Below are 15,496 nucleotides of genomic sequence, written 5' to 3'. Positions count from 1 at the left end.
GTTAAATGAAACAATGATTGGGAACTGACTGTAGCAGTTAAGCAAAATGTTGTGGAGGGTTGGGGCCCAAAGCCTAATTTTTTAGCAATAAATTAAAGAGAAAATTGGAGAACACGAATGGGAGTCAACTAGGATAGACAGCTTTTCACGGAATTTTACTAAAACAGGAGCAGAGAGATGGGCAGTAGCTGGGAGGGACATAGGGTCAAGAAAGGGCTTAAAGGGAAAAGGAATAATAACAAAATAAAAATGTGTTTGTATGCTGATGAAGCGATTCAGTTAAAGAGGAAAGTGGATAACCTAGATAAGTAAAGGAGAAATTACTGTTGAAGTATTTAAGTAGTCAGAGGACATGGGATCTAGTGCACATATAAAGGGGCAAGCCTTAGAAGCATGGACACAGTTGATCCATAATGTATTAGGGAGGGAGGGGAGAATGGAAAGGAAGGGAAGGATGCAGGGAAAGAAGAAAGGGAAGGCAGAGGGCAAGAGGAAAGTGCTGGTAGGTGAGGAAAACTGCTAGGAACTTAAAGAGGTTCTCTTCTAACTTATTATTTTATTTGGCATTAGGAAAGTGAGGTCATTAGTTCTGGGTAAAAATTTGGGGATGAGTGTTGGAGGTTTTACAGAGAAAGAAGAGAGTAAATACTTGTCTAACAGTTGCCATTTATTTGGTCTAGGGCAGGTTCTCAACCTGAGCCTTGTTGACATGGTGTTGGATAAGTCTCTGTTGTAGGAGACTGACAGGTACATTGTAGGATGTTTTGTGCAGTCCAGACCTCTACCCATGACATGATAGTTGCGTCCTTCCTCCCCACCCCCCACCCAATTGTGCTGTTCAAAAGTGTCTCCAGCCATTAGCAGATATCCCTAGGGTCAAAATTTCCCCTACTTGAGACCATGACCTAAAAAAAATGCAGTATGATTGTCAGGAAACAACAGCCTGGTTGAGGTTCATATTCATGAATTTAACATGAGATCATTCAGCATTGTTGTGTTGTACTCAGGGTACAGGTGCAGACACAGAATAAGCAGAAAGTTAGATTTAACAAGGGGTGGGGTTTTGCCAAGGGAGTACAATGAAGAGAAGAGAAGAGCCAAGGAGTGGTTTTAATAATTGATCATGGAATTTGTCCTGTGTGAGGATGAACATGAGGAAAGATGGTAGGCACACTAGATTATAAGTCCTACCAGGGACAAAGGGTTTGGGCATTGGGGTTCTAAAGAGAGCAACATATGTTAGAAGTTTTCAAAAATACCCTATTCCATGTTGGTGTCTAGGAAGGAAATCTCAGATGGAGGAAGTGCAGGATGAGCTCATCCACAGACTGACCATTGGTCGGAGTGCCGCCCAGAAGAAATTCCATGTGCCACGGCAGAATGTACCAGTTGTCAATATCACTTATGACTCCACGCCAGAAGATGTGAAAACATGGTTACAGTCGAAGGGGTTCAGCCCCGTGTAAGTCTCTCTGGGAAGACTGCATTTCTATGTGTAATATATGTGTGATTTTCAGTTTGGTTGCTAAGATGTCACAAACGATTCTAAAATGTTGGGGAGACCAGACCGCATTTGTTCGATGCTCAGGAAATAACTATAGATATTTATAGCTTAAAAAGAATTGGAAGAAGGAGAAATAACTATAATCTGGTGGTACCCTGTTTCTTAGATGATGATGTCTGCTTATCATTGGCCCCTTAAGCAAAAACTGCCAGTAGCTTTGAGGTGGTAGCTTTCTTTCCCCCCTCATCTGGTTACACAGGGTAGGACTGAGGCCTTAGCTGGACTCCCCAGACCTTAGACAGCATATAGCAGAATATGCTGCTGCTGCAGGATATAGATTCTCAGCCAAATAAAAAATAAATTACCAATCATAGACTATAACCTAATATAAACTTTTCCCTTGGTAAACCTATCTACATTTTAAGCACTTGAAAATATTTATGTGTATGTGATACAACGGCCTATTTCAATAATACATACTTAAGAGAACTTTATAAACTTACATACCCAACATGACTGAAAAATGATACACATTGCTTAGTCAGTTGCTTGGTTACTAGAAAGTTATCTGTTCCCCCTATGAAACACCATATTTAAAGGAATTGGTACTCAACAATAATGATACTAAATACAATTGTTCCTTTTTGATACTTCATGATCATGTAGCCTCAGGATCATCATCATGAAAGCCCTTGTCACTGCCCTGAAGAAGCACTGTAGTAACATTTTATAAGAGTTTCATTATATGGAACACTTAGAAAACAGAGGTAATAGTAGGACCAGAAATTTTTTTCTCTTGTTTTATCTAGATAATATTTTTTTTTCTGAGAGAGCAGGAGAGTGCACGAGCTAGGGGGTAGGGGTGGGCAGAGGCAGAAGGAGAGAGAAAGAGAATCCCAAACAGGCTCAGTGCCCAGCATGGAGCCCAACACAGGGCTCAATTCCATGACCCCAAGATCATGACCCAAGCCGAAATCAAGAGTCAGACACTTAACCAGCTGAGCCACTCAGGTGCCCCAATCTAGATAATATTTTTAATGCTGTATTTCTTTTTCTTTCTTCTGTGTTTTTCAGGACTGTCAATAGTCTTGGAGTATTAAACGGTGCACAACTTTTCTCTCTCAACAAAGATGAACTGAAGACAGTCTGCCCTGAAGGGTCCAGAGTCTTTAGCCAAATCACTGTACAAAAAGCTGCATTAGAGGTATGATTTGTCAACCTAAGTTGATATTTGTCTGCATTAATCAAGAGTGTGGGCCGAAAATTGAAAGCTCTGAAATCAGCTGTTTGTGTCCACATTGGTCAATTTCCCTTTCATGCAGAGTTAAGTTTGACTCAGCTTTTTATAATTTATCACTAGAGACTATCAATGACCATTTGAGGGGAGATTAATTTATCATAAATGCTCCTGTAATATGAAGCTTGGAGCATATGGTTTTGGACATTTAATGAAAGGCCTAATGTTCTCATTTTATATGCATTAACTACTTCTGTAGGAATTTAAATTTTGACACAGTAATGGACATTCACTTCTGAGTGAGTAAATGCCTTAAGAGGCCAGAACTCTTTTGCCTGTTCTTAATATTTAGTTTGGAGATTCTAGTAGGTCAGTAGTTAAAATCCTGGCTTAAAATCCTGGCTGTGGGTCTTAGATCTTAGTATATATCTAAATAATCAGAGGGAAAATATTAGGAATCATTGGAAAGAGAGTGTGCTGAAGAGTAATTACTTAGCCATAGTTGTCAGTAGGAAAGAAGAGGAAATGTTTTCTAGACTGACTATCCTTAAGCTTCGCATATCCTACTCTTCTTAAAATGGGCTGTGTAAGGGTAGTCATTTCAAGCCATATCTCACAGCTCTTGGTATCTTTCATGAAATTATACTTGAACTCAAATGAAAGTGTATTGGCTTTGGTGTAAAATTGATACATAATTTTCTCTAGTAGGTATATCCTCTAAATTCAACAGTGAAGTAACTCTGAGTGAAGTAACTTCACATATGCAACCCTATAACCACTCTCAGGAGAAATTTTACTTCCCTGGAAATTTTTCCTACAACATTGATCTTGGGAGTTCCTTATTAGGTGGATCCTGGGCATCTTCTATATTAGGGTTTCTGTATATTTAATATGAATAAGGATTGAATCTTCTCTGAGGCAGTTTTTATTTTACTGTTATACATTTTAATTTTATTGAGAGCATATATTTCCTTCTCAAGGGTATGATAGGAAGTGCCAAAATTTCTGAATTCCTTTGTATCAGATTGTCTATGATTTTCCCCCACCACCCAATTCCTCTTGGGTCTTACTTCCATTCCTCTGGATATAAATGGAGGCAGAGACTGAATACCTGAGTTGCTTCATGTTCCTCAGTCACCTTCTGACTACACCCTTCTCTTGCATTTAGTCCATCTTTTAGATTACTCACCTGGGTTGCCAAAAACTTCTATTGATGAGAGCAGAATAAGGAAGGTGCACAGGGATGGTAGGTAGAGAGTGGCAAGGAGGAAAGCTGACTTGAGGTCAGAGGGTCAGAACCTTCATGTATTCTGAAGGGAACTTGGTGTACCCTGAGCCTAGTCTTCGAGCCTAATTTAGAATCCCCTAATGGCAGATGGGTATCTTGCTTAAGAGGGTTCTTTAATAATTTGCCATCTCATTATGCTTATTGTACACATATCTTATTTCTCCCAGGGAATCTGGAGCATTCCACATACATTATTGATTTATCTTTATCATGTCCAAGTGAAAGGCATGGTGAATGAATTGCCTTAAGACATCTCATAAATGAAAAAATGATTAATGTGATGTATTACTGAATTCCAGAAGCATCACTTATATGAAGGGCAGCCTTCAGTTTTCCCCAAGAGATAGTAGGAGAAAACCAAAGGACTCTTACCCTGAACCATTTCATTACATGACCTGCAGCCCACACAAACCTGTAACCATCTTGTCTGCACCATGTTTGTTTTTCAGGATAACAGTGGCAGCTCCGAGTTGCAAGAAATCATGCGAAGACGACAGGAAAAAATCAGTGCTGCTGCTAGTGATTCAGGGGTGGAATCTTTTGATGAGGGAAGCAGTCACTAATTTGTTTTTAAACCCCGTTTAAATTTGCGGCATTATTCCAACGTGCTTTGTTTTAAGAAGCCATGAAGGGAATGTCAGATTCTTATTTCTTGGAATACTTAAGTTATCGCCATAAAGAAACAATGCAAACATAAGTAAGCAGAGGACTTTTTTCCTGGGCCATTTTTTTTTTTATTAAAACTGAATAATTGTAAAATGATGCTTTGCCCTTGGGAAATATTTTACCTGCTTTCACAAGGTTGAGGTTTCCTTTATTGGATTAATTATTTCATCCCCACTTCAGTGTATAAGCAGGTATTTTTTGATAGAGGTAAATTTATTTATTGCAGCAAAACAAAGATATTGCCCGTGATTTAAAAATCTAAATAATTTCACTTTTGCCCATGATTCTGGTGTCTGTCATTCAGAGTGTAGCTTACTTTCGGCTAGGCTCTGCTTACTTAGTTCTCTTCCTTGACATACTCAATGATAGAATGTTTAGATTTATTTAAAGTTCTTAATGCCAACAGTTTTTTTTAAAATCAAAACATTTAATGAACTGTAAAATACAACAAGCCTTGGACATGCAAATACAAACCTATGGAGCATTCCCAAGACATTTTATGTGTCATGGCTCTGTTGATCACAATTCCTTGTATAGCTTGTATTTTGATTTAGTTTATATTCTGCTTATATTCTGCTTATTATGTTCTTATATATGAGAAAGCACAAGTGGACAAGAGGTCATATGCAGTCAAAATGTGTCCCAGGAAGTAGCCCGCATTGGTGTGCATTACAGTATTTTGCTTAATGAAGGCCTCAGTTCTAAATATTGACATAAGTAGTTAAATGGATATTGGGGCCATTTTATGTGTTTATCTGTGTCAAGTTCTTCTGGTTATAAGAAACACTTAATTTACACATATTTTAATCCTGTGAAAGATTCTAGCTAGATAGAGAAAAGAAAGATACTTAACCTTCAACAAATGTTATTTTTGGAAACACAATTTTTGTCATTAAATGTTATATTATTTCACATATATAAAACAGATGTTATGTAAGAATGTTGTATATTTTAACATAAATCCATTTAGAGAGATTATCTAGATTCATTAATTTTCATAGTGCCTTTTTCACATGAGTCAGCTGGAAAGTCTGCAATAAACAGTATTTGCTGTATGGTAATAAATGGCTTCTGTGTCATTGGCAAAAGGGATCTTTGGTATGTAGGCTCCGGATCAGGTTGGGTAGAATGGGAAAAACAGAGGCCCATTCTTTTTTTATTTTTTATTTTTTAAACTGATTTCCAGTACAGTTCAGCCTCTAGTGAAAGCTGGTTACAGTGATAAGAACAAATATATATAGCACTTATGAGTCCTAAGTGGTCCCACAGAAATGCCTCCTTAGGCATCTGTAGTAACTCTCTTGAGTTGTATTTTTTGACAAGGAAACAGCTTCCTAGGGTCTGATCCCCCCCACCCCCCAATTATGAGAGATACGGGAGTTGTTAATCTTCCCTATAACTATGCCCCTCAGACAAAGTGAAACAAACATGAGAATGATGAGGGTTATTCTAGATCTTTTCCATGACATAAGCAATGACACACATTTATAACTTGGCCCATATTGAAAGTCTCTGAAAATGTAAGGATAAGACAAGAGGAAATAGAAAAGTTAAAATAGCCTGAATATAATGTGATATATAATATATTAAAAGAATTGGGGTAATGCATAGAGATATCTTTATGGTATGAAATCCCAAAGGACAATATCACAGTGGTGGCAGTTGCAGGAGTGGTTGCCTCCTTCTGGGCTATGGGAACAAAGGGCAGAGTTGGGATTAATAAAATTTTAGAATCTTGAGGGAGAGGTACCACAGAGTTTGGTCCTGGTACCTGAGAAGTTTCAGGGAAAGACCCCACAGCTGGTAAACAAACCTCTGAGAAGGGGGTGCAGTCTGTCTGGTGCTGTCCCACCTCAGGAAATTCAGAGAAGAATTCAGTTGAGAAAACCCCACAGACATGGGATTCAGCCCTCAGAAGACCACGCCAGCCAGCTGGTACTCAGATTTCTGGGAGGGCATAATGAGGCTGCTCTGGGAGTGTAGGAAAAGACAAACTGGTAACTAGAACCTACTGGGGCTCAATTGCTACTTATGGAGTGAAGAACCATGATCAGCGTGGTGGTAATAAAAACAGAGGAGAGCAGGTGCCTTGTCCCCCTCTAGCTTCCTGCCTCCCCCTAGCACCCTCTTTGGACAGAATCTGTTGGGAACACACCTGTCACAAAGTTGAGGAAAGAGGGATATATTTGAAAAAGCTCAATAACCAACCCAATCCAATTCTGGCTACTTTGCTTAACTTTTCTATGCCTATTTGAGATACCATACAAAAAAATTTTAAAGCTCATATTTTTACCTAACAAGATGTAATCCTCCTTCTCTGTTATTTAAATGGAAGTTAATAAACATAATTTGTAAACAGGCAAAAAAAAAAAAAAAGAACATAAGAACATTGAGCTACCACAGAGGTAGTAATAATAGGACACAGCTTCCATGCCTTGGGAGAGGGGAGCAAAGGGAGGGTTTGGGTTTATCAGCGTTTAGAAGCCTGGAGGAAGGGCCCTAGAAAGTTTGAGCCCAAAGCCCTAGGGGAGTGCTGTCTGGTGTTGGTGCTGGTACCTCAGGAGCACAAAGGAGAGATGCCCTGAGGAACGGGGACAAAAAGCTTTGAGGAGAGGAATCTGGACAGTTGAAGCTGGTATCTTGGAACCGGTATGTAGTGATGTTGGTTCTGAAAGGTAGGGGGTTGGGGTGACTAGAAACTAGAATCACCTACTGCTACGGGATTAATAGCTGCTGCCAAAGTGAAGATCTCTTCCCTGGTGGGAAGCGATTTGATGATGGTGTGACCTCTGTGTAGTTTTCTTGGTTTTGGTGTTCATTGAGCTTCCTGGGATTACAGGATCAGTTTTTACTGAATTTGGCAAAATTTTTACCAGTTATTACTTTTGTTTGTTTGTTTGCCCAGTCCCTCCTGCTTTTCTAGCATTGAAGGGCTCCAGTTGCATGGGTATTAGGCCATTTGAAGTTTTCCCAGGTTTATTAATACTCTGTCAATTTTTTCCCCAGTCGTTTTTCTCCGTGTTTCATTTTAGTCCATTTCTGTTGCTGTCTTCAAGTTTGCTAGTCTTGTCTTCTGGAGTTTCTAGTCTGCTTTTAGTCTTTCATTGTATTTTTCATTTTAGACATTAGAGTTTTCATCTATAGAAGTTTGTTTCAATATTTTAAAGTTCTTTTCCATGTCTCGATGTGTTCAATACTTGACTTTATCAATCATAAAATAGTTAAAATATGTGTCCTAATGTTCTTGTTTATGAGCTCTGTCATCTTTCTAAAGGTGAGCAGTAAATTCTCTCTTTCCCTCCTCCACTTAAGAGGCACTGAGTCATAGGAAACAAATGTAAGAGATACTCTAGTTACTTAAAACTCTTCCTTTCAGTATTTTTCACTAAGAAAATGTATGGGAAATTGAGATTAATTTGTTTTTTAAAAGTAAATTTAGGGATGCCTTGGTGGCTCAGCATCTGCCTTTGGCCCAGGGCATTATCTTGGGATCCAGGATCAAGTCCTGCATCGGGCTCTTTTTGGGGAGCCTGCTTCTCCCTCTGCCTATGTCTCTGCCTCTCTCTGTGTCTCTCATGAATAAATAAATAAAATCTTTTTTTTTAAAAAGCCTTTAAAAATAAATAAAAGTAAATTTATGGAGGCCGCACTAGGGATTACATAGAGGTCCCACTAGAGCTGGGCCTGCTCACCTTCTTCTCAATGCTTATACACAAGGAGACTGGAAGAGTATTAGAAAGTATGGATTCAGTAAAGGGGTTTATATAAACACCAATTGTTTCTGAGTAGAAGACAATGTTCATTCAGTAAGCACTTAGTTAACTGTCTACTTTAAGAACTAGATATAAGGGATGCCTGGGTGACTCAGTGGTTGAGTGTCTGTCTGTGGTTCAGATCGTAATCCTGGGGTCCTGGGATTGAGTCCCTCATTGGGCTCCCCACAGGGAGCCTGCTTCTCCTTCTACCTATGTCTCTGCCTCTCTCTGTGTGTCTCTCATGAATGAATAAATAAAATCTTAAAAAAAAAAAAAACTAGATATGAAGGGGAATCCTAGATACAGACTCTGGCCTCAGGAAACACAATCTAGAGAACTGTACAGCTTGCAGTATTTATCCCTGGAGCTAGTCTTATTGATCTCCTGGGGCTAAAGTATACCCTAAAACCAGGAGTAGGGGGGAGGTTTTCTAAAGGCTGTGATTTTATACTGTGACATTTAGTTTTTCTCAGAGGATGTGCCTCCAAGTTAGGCTGGTCAGAGATCTTTGTAGAGTTATTCAAAGGGCCCCTAGGAATGAAGTGGGTGGCATAGGAAGGTACCATTCATTCTACCACCCATCTCTGGGATCTTCTTTTCTTTATTTAAAACAAAACAAAACTTAGAAAACAAAAAGCTACAGTTGCTGCTGGCAACTCCCAGAGAAAGGCTGTATTTCTAGCAGTCCTGGGTCCCAGACAGAAAGAAATGTCAGTACTCACATCTTTCCCTTACCCACACCTCTCTCCACCACCTCGATTCCTCAGTGTCCTCTGCTCTGCAGGCCTCTTCAAGACCTGTTCCCACATCGCCTCGCGACCTCCTTTCTTGGCTTCTTTGTTCCTTTCTGCCCTCAGAGGACAGAACAGGAAAGAGGCTGAAGAAGCTGATGCTCTGAGCTCAGTGTTATGGAAAGCACTCTGTTTTAGTGGAAGGAGCAGGGGGCATAGTTACCAGGCACAGAATTATCTTCCAATATCCAAATGTTTGGGTTTATCTAGTAAATCTATAAAAGAAAGGCTATAAAATAAAATGGTAAAATTCTGATAAGCTTAAAAGAAATTGCTAAGAACTACATTTATTGGGTTCTAATCTGAATTGGGGAAAGATACAGATATCAATTGCTCTCAGAGGATTAAAGTCCTGAATCTGGATTTCTGGGGATATTTTAACAGCTGAGATGCTTCCTGAGGAGCCTTAAGCACACCACCTTTGCTTTGGTGTGGGAACAGGGTGGGCAATGAATCAGGGCTCCTGCCAGGCCCAGATGGTCCTGGTCCAGGCTGGTCCCATGGGCTCTTTCCTTCCTGAGTGTTGTTCCAGGTACTTGGCCCAATTCCTGCTTCTTTTCTTATCCCTTGAGCCTGGCCATGGAGTGAAACAATTTCTCCAACTTTAGTTATTCCTATCATCCCCCCCAAATGAATACACAGTCTCTTTCAGATAATGGAAAAACAAGAAATAATATACTCACACAGTGAGAAATTAATATATTGCTGGTCCTGTTTTAACATTTCTTACTTTAAAGCTGGCGTGCTAAGGCCTTCTGCCTCCCATGTATTCTAAGAGAAGGGAAAGAAGAACTGAACTCAGTATTCTAATATCTTTCACAAAGACCCCCACTTTATACGTGGGGAAATTTAAACTCAAATAGGGGTCAAGTAGCTTGTACAAAGTCACACAGTAAGTAGAACTAAATTTGGACTCAGTTCTCTTGGACTTCTGTATTTCCTGCAAATCTTTGCATTCAGATGTCATAGGTCAGTGTATAAAAAAATTTAAGCATAAAAATATCTTTTCAAAACATGACATTTTTATATGGTATACCACTGTATAAAACAGGTAAAATCAGTTTCTCTCACTGGAGTTGCAGAGAGGAGGTTTGGAGCCTCATTTGGAAATCACTGGCCCGGGTCCCAGGAGATTCCCTCCTCCACAAAGAACGTGAAGGGAGACTGGGAGCTGATCATTCCATGGCAACAATAGACTTGGCCTCAGCAGTCATTTACATCTTTGGGAAATTTCAGGTGGCTGACCACCCCTTCAAAACAGCACTTCGTTTAGTCAGGAGAATTGCGTGCGGACATCCTCTCCTACTTTCATACCTAGGCTTTGAAGTAGAAATTAAATAAGATGCCAATATGTGGACAAATATTAGCTGACCCTGGTCCCAGTTTTCCCTTGTGATTGCTGGGCCAGAGCCAGGAAGAGGTACACATTTGCTGCAAATTAATCTGTGGTGTGGTTTATCCAATAAACATAACAATGCTGCAGGGTCTTCTTCAGCTCAGGGAGGCATGTGGTCAAAGAGTGTGACTTGCACCAGGGAATAGATGAAAGTGGCAGAGCCACTGAGTCACCGGCTGAGACAGTTGCCATGACCTGCTGTCTGGCTTACAAAATACAGCCCTTTGTAAGGTGACAAGGTCTAGAGCACTAATAACTTGTAGCAACCCAGGATCCTGGGCCAGTCAGTGAAGACACATTTTACATTAGGAAGACAGCACAGGGAAGTTAGTTTATTATCTCCTCTCTACAACCAATCTTATCGTAGGGCAGAATTTAGACATTTAGGTAATTCATTTCATTTGTCTTGTAGCAGTAGGGGGAAAAATGAGGAAGTGACTATTGTTATTTTATGCCTTGGTGACAGCACAATGGATTTACAAAATGCAAATTAAAACAGCTATCTGGAATTGGAATTGCTTGGATGCTTCTCACTTCCTTTAGCATTTGTCAAACTGAGTTTCCCACACCCCTGTCAGACAGGAGTGTGCAGATGAGATGCCTCTCTCAGAGTTGCTGACTCCACGTTTGGCAGTACTTGGCACAGGGGGTGGTTACTGCTTATCTGGGGAGCAGGCCTCATGGAGGGCATGGCATGCTAAGATCTCCCACTTCAGGGGATCGAGGGGTCAACCGCGCCTGCCCGCGCTGGAGATGGCTTGGTGCTGGAATGAGTGGGAGGTCTGGAGGTCTGGACGTGCTGAGAGACTTGGCCCATTGTCCAGCATGTATTCCATGCCGCCTCTGCCAGGCCCTCGGCTGGTGCTTTACACAAGTCCACAAGGTTGGCATTACTTTGTTGTCATGGGGACACTCAGGCTTAGAGATGGTAGGTCACTTCTCCGGGGCTCACGGCTCCTGAGTGTCAAGAGTACAGGCTGCTGTAACTCAGTCTGTCATTTTCACTTACGTTACTCTGCATCCCCAAGCCACAGCCACCACGCCAGTGGCTTTACATTTAATCCTCAACACAACAGTGTGGAGAAAGCTCTTCCTATTCCCATGTACCAACAAGGAGCCTGGTTCTCTGAGGGACCAAGTGGTGTTCTCAGTGGCACCTGCTCACTCCAAGCCTCTGTTCTTGACTCTACCGGGAGAATTCACTCGTAACTCTTACATGGAGGGGGGGGGAGCGGGAGAGAGAGAGAGAGAGAGAGAGAGAGAGATCATGGGTAGGGAGGAAGGGCAGAGAAGAAGAAGCAGGCTCCTTACTGAACAGGGAGCCTGATGTGGGATTTGATCCCAGGACCCCGAGATCATGACCTGAGCTAACGGCAGACACATAACCAACTGAGCCACCCAGGGGCCCTCTAACAGTCTGTGCACATCAACATCTTTGTCTTAGGTGTAACCAGCTTTTCAGACATTACGTTAGTGTGAATTTGCACAGCTTGCCTGCACAATTGCAGACATTTTCACTGAATGTGAATCAGATGTGATCACATTGTGCTCTGCTGGGAAACCGTTTAGTGTGGGTGATATGCACTAGACACAGAACACACATTGCTGATGCACTTGGTAATAGAGAATCAAAGTAGGGAGCCAGGCTGGGACAGTCCAGGACTCTGATCTGGACAGTCAGCTCCTGCTTAGGTACCACAAGCCTTTATGACACAAGAGTCCACATTGGATCACATGCTGCACCTTCCTCACCTTCCTTCTATTCTGAGGTGGGGTGGGGGTGGGGGTTCACTTGTCACACTGGGAAGACTGACCCAGCCCAATTCAGGGACCAACTTTAGATGCTCTTATCAAATTTGTTCAAGAATTCCAAGATGGCCCTTGGGGACTGTGGGAAGTTGGTTTGTTCCAGGGAGTCATGCAATATGCTATGTTTTTCCGAGTATTGTTTTCAGCCCCACCACATGTTATTTTATTTTCTTGAAGCCCTGTACTGTCATAAAGCTACTACCACCATGTCCATTTCACAGATGAGACAACTGAGTCACAGGCAGGTGGAGTCTCAGCTTAGGTCTCTTCCCATCTAGTCTCTTGTTCTAAATAGCTCTGCTCTGCTAGACTGCTGGACCCTTGGCTGGCCTGCTTCCCAAGCTTACTCATGGGTTAAGAGTGGATGTGATCTAGTTCCATTTTGGACATAAAGGAACCCTCCAAGACCATTCTGTTTTGTGTCTATAAGGCTGTAGTGGTTCCAGTGAACTTTTCCTAGTTAAAGCTCTTTGGACTCTTTGGTGTTCTTCAGAGTGAACAAAAATATTTTGTGTCAGCCGGCTTTGAACTCCTACCCACTGCTCTGGAACTTACTATAACACACACATGACTAAGGCCTGGCTTGCTGAGCATCACCCCACATGCCAAACCTCATGGCCTCCTGTACGTTTGGGCTTCTATTAATGTGAAACCACTGTGGAGCCTATTGTTCATAGGAATCCAGGACTTTGAATCAGAGCCAATAGCCTCACATAAGGCTAAAGAATTCAAGTGGGTTTCCTAAGTAATGGTCTTCTTATTATAGGGTTTAAAAAGGGATAACAAAGCAAAGGAGAGACCCAATGAGGGAGAAAACCACTTCTGGAGAAGAATGCATAAATTTCCATAGAAAACTTTATTTAAAAGAACCACCATTGCTCCTGTGGCCTTTTCCTGAGCGCTTGTCTGCATTGTGGGGTAACCTTGCTCTGCTCTCTTTCATTTCTCACCTGCCTGCTGGGAATTGTACAGGGAGGTACACACCACTGCCCTGGGAAACTCCCATGGTAACCGAGGCCACACACAGTTGTCAGGTGTGTCCTTGTGCTGCCATATTAGCTCAGAGCAACTTGACTGCCAGAGATGGTGATACCAGAATCACTGCGAGAACACGATGGAAGTGTGTTACTTGGTCACACCGTGGGCCAGCAGATATTCCTGCTTCAGGTAGTGATCCAGAGCCCCTGCCTCCTCCTGTCTTTTTGGCACCATCCCGATCTGGAGGGAGGAAGGGAAGGACAGAGACAGACAGACAGACAGGCAGAGATGGAAGGTTGCACCTGGGTGATTTTTCAGGGGTCACAAGCCAGGGAGTAAAGGGGGCCATTGCTGCCTGTCTTCCCGTGGACAGCGCTAACTGCAGGTAGCTGGAAACTGTCGCCCTGACATGCTGTTACTTTTGCAGTCACAGTAAATCCACTGGATTCTGCTGAATAACACATGAGCTCGAGCTGTCTGTGGAGGCTTGGGAAGAAATTGTCACATTGGAGTCAGCCAGAAAGAAAAGTTTCAGAAGGCAGGGTTGAAGGTTAAGTTTCCCATATGGGCCCTAGTGACGGATAGAGTGGGTTTTATGAATGCTTGCTGAGTGCAGGAATGAGTGCACACCATTAGTGTTCCTTAATGTGCCTCCCCAGTCTTTAATACTTTAAGATGGCGGAGTAGTCTTTTTTGACCCTTCTAGAAAAAAAAAAAAATCACCTGTCTTGCACTTGGGCCCACATTGGATGCTTTATGTGTTTCTATCACAGCACCTGTAACACTTTGTTGCCCATGGTTTCACTTCTAACTTCCTCTACTAGACTATAAATTCCTCAAAGCAGGAACCTTGTCTCATCCATCTTCATAGACCCCCTGCCTCACAGGGGATGTTGAGTAAATTTTTTTTTTTTTTTAAGAGGGAGAGAGGTTGACTATTTCTTAAATTGGTTTGAAATTAGGCCTCTGTTCAAAGCAGCTCTGGGCACTAGCAGACACATCGCACCTGCCCTTTTACCAAAATGGGGACATGATTTGGGCCATAAGCCTATATCCATGAAGGGCATAGACTCAGACATTCTTAACATTAGTAATAAAGTCCTTAGATGTGTACACAAAAGAAGGAAATGCTTTCTGACAAGTGAAGGGACAGACTGCCCCGTGAGGTGGCAATTCTGCATGCCAGAAGGGCTTAGCAGAAAAGAACTCGCCACCTGCCAGGAATCTATATGGTTGAGGAGAACCCTGTTTCGAGGAGCAGAGTAGGCTAGCTTGGTGATCTTCCTCGAGGAAGATGGACCATGTCAGGGTCCATGGTGACCGATGAGCAACAAGAACAATGAGAAGCTAGTGTCACTGTTCTAGAAGCCCTAGGGAAAAAAGCCAAACACCATTATCTGGATTGGTAGGCACTGCAGAAAATATATTGACAAAGTTTTGAGATATATAAGTGAAAAATGGTGAAAAAGACTTGACTAATGTTTTCTTGGTCCTTCCAACAACAACAAAACTGATTCCGTGGCACATTTTTGAAAGGGAGCATATGGCACCATTTGTGCTTATCATCATGCCCAGCATATGGCAAGTAGTCAAGAAATCTCTCATTGGTTAATTGATTGATTCATTCAGCACGACTCGATAGGCAAACATTTGTTGAATTAATGATTGAATAAACAAAAGAGCCTTCCTTTCCAGGCTTAACAGCCCTACTTCTCTCAAATCTTGTAACTTTGACCTGATGTTTTGCACATCCCCCCGGTGCTGCTGACTCTGCCCTGGACAGCCTTCAGTTTCTTAATGTCCCTCATGATTCAACTCCCAGAGCCATACATCATACTCTGTCTTTAATTGAGTGACCCACCAGGATCAGGCATGGCCATAAGCATCGGCTGACACCGAAAACAAAACTCCTGCTGTTCTGGAAGGCCAGGCATCAGAGATATCATAGCTTAAGGTTTGTTTGTTTGTTTGTTTGTTTTTCTAAATGCATCCAAATGGGGCTGTGAAAAACTAGGGGTAGTTTGCACGTGTTATATGTTTGTTGCTTTATAACCCCTTTGGCCCAAAGAGAT

General features: G+C 41.8%; 1 protein-coding gene across 7 annotated transcripts in view; it reads left to right on the top strand.

The window, feature by feature from the left end:
* The window catches only part of EPS8 (epidermal growth factor receptor pathway substrate 8), a 176,484-nt gene extending 170,724 nt beyond the window's left edge, over positions 1–5,760 (top strand). For 6 of the 7 annotated variants that reach the window (XM_038576909.1, XM_038576908.1, XM_038576905.1 and 3 more), the window contains 3 exons: positions 1,282–1,462; positions 2,579–2,708; positions 4,479–5,760. In XM_038576909.1, coding sequence (XP_038432837.1) covers positions 1,282–1,462; positions 2,579–2,708; positions 4,479–4,592 — 425 coding nt within the window. In that variant the 3' untranslated portion in view covers positions 4,593–5,760. The remainder of the gene's footprint in view (positions 1–1,281; positions 1,463–2,578; positions 2,709–4,478) is intronic. The other variant, XM_038576911.1, reaches the window with a different exon arrangement.
* Positions 5,761–15,496: the final 9,736 nt, after the last annotated feature.

This window comes from Canis lupus, chromosome 27, assembly GCF_011100685.1.
Source record: "Canis lupus familiaris isolate Mischka breed German Shepherd chromosome 27, alternate assembly UU_Cfam_GSD_1.0, whole genome shotgun sequence".
Classification (NCBI taxonomy): Eukaryota; Metazoa; Chordata; class Mammalia; order Carnivora; family Canidae; genus Canis; species Canis lupus.
This window is presented reverse-complemented; position numbering and strand designations above follow the sequence as displayed.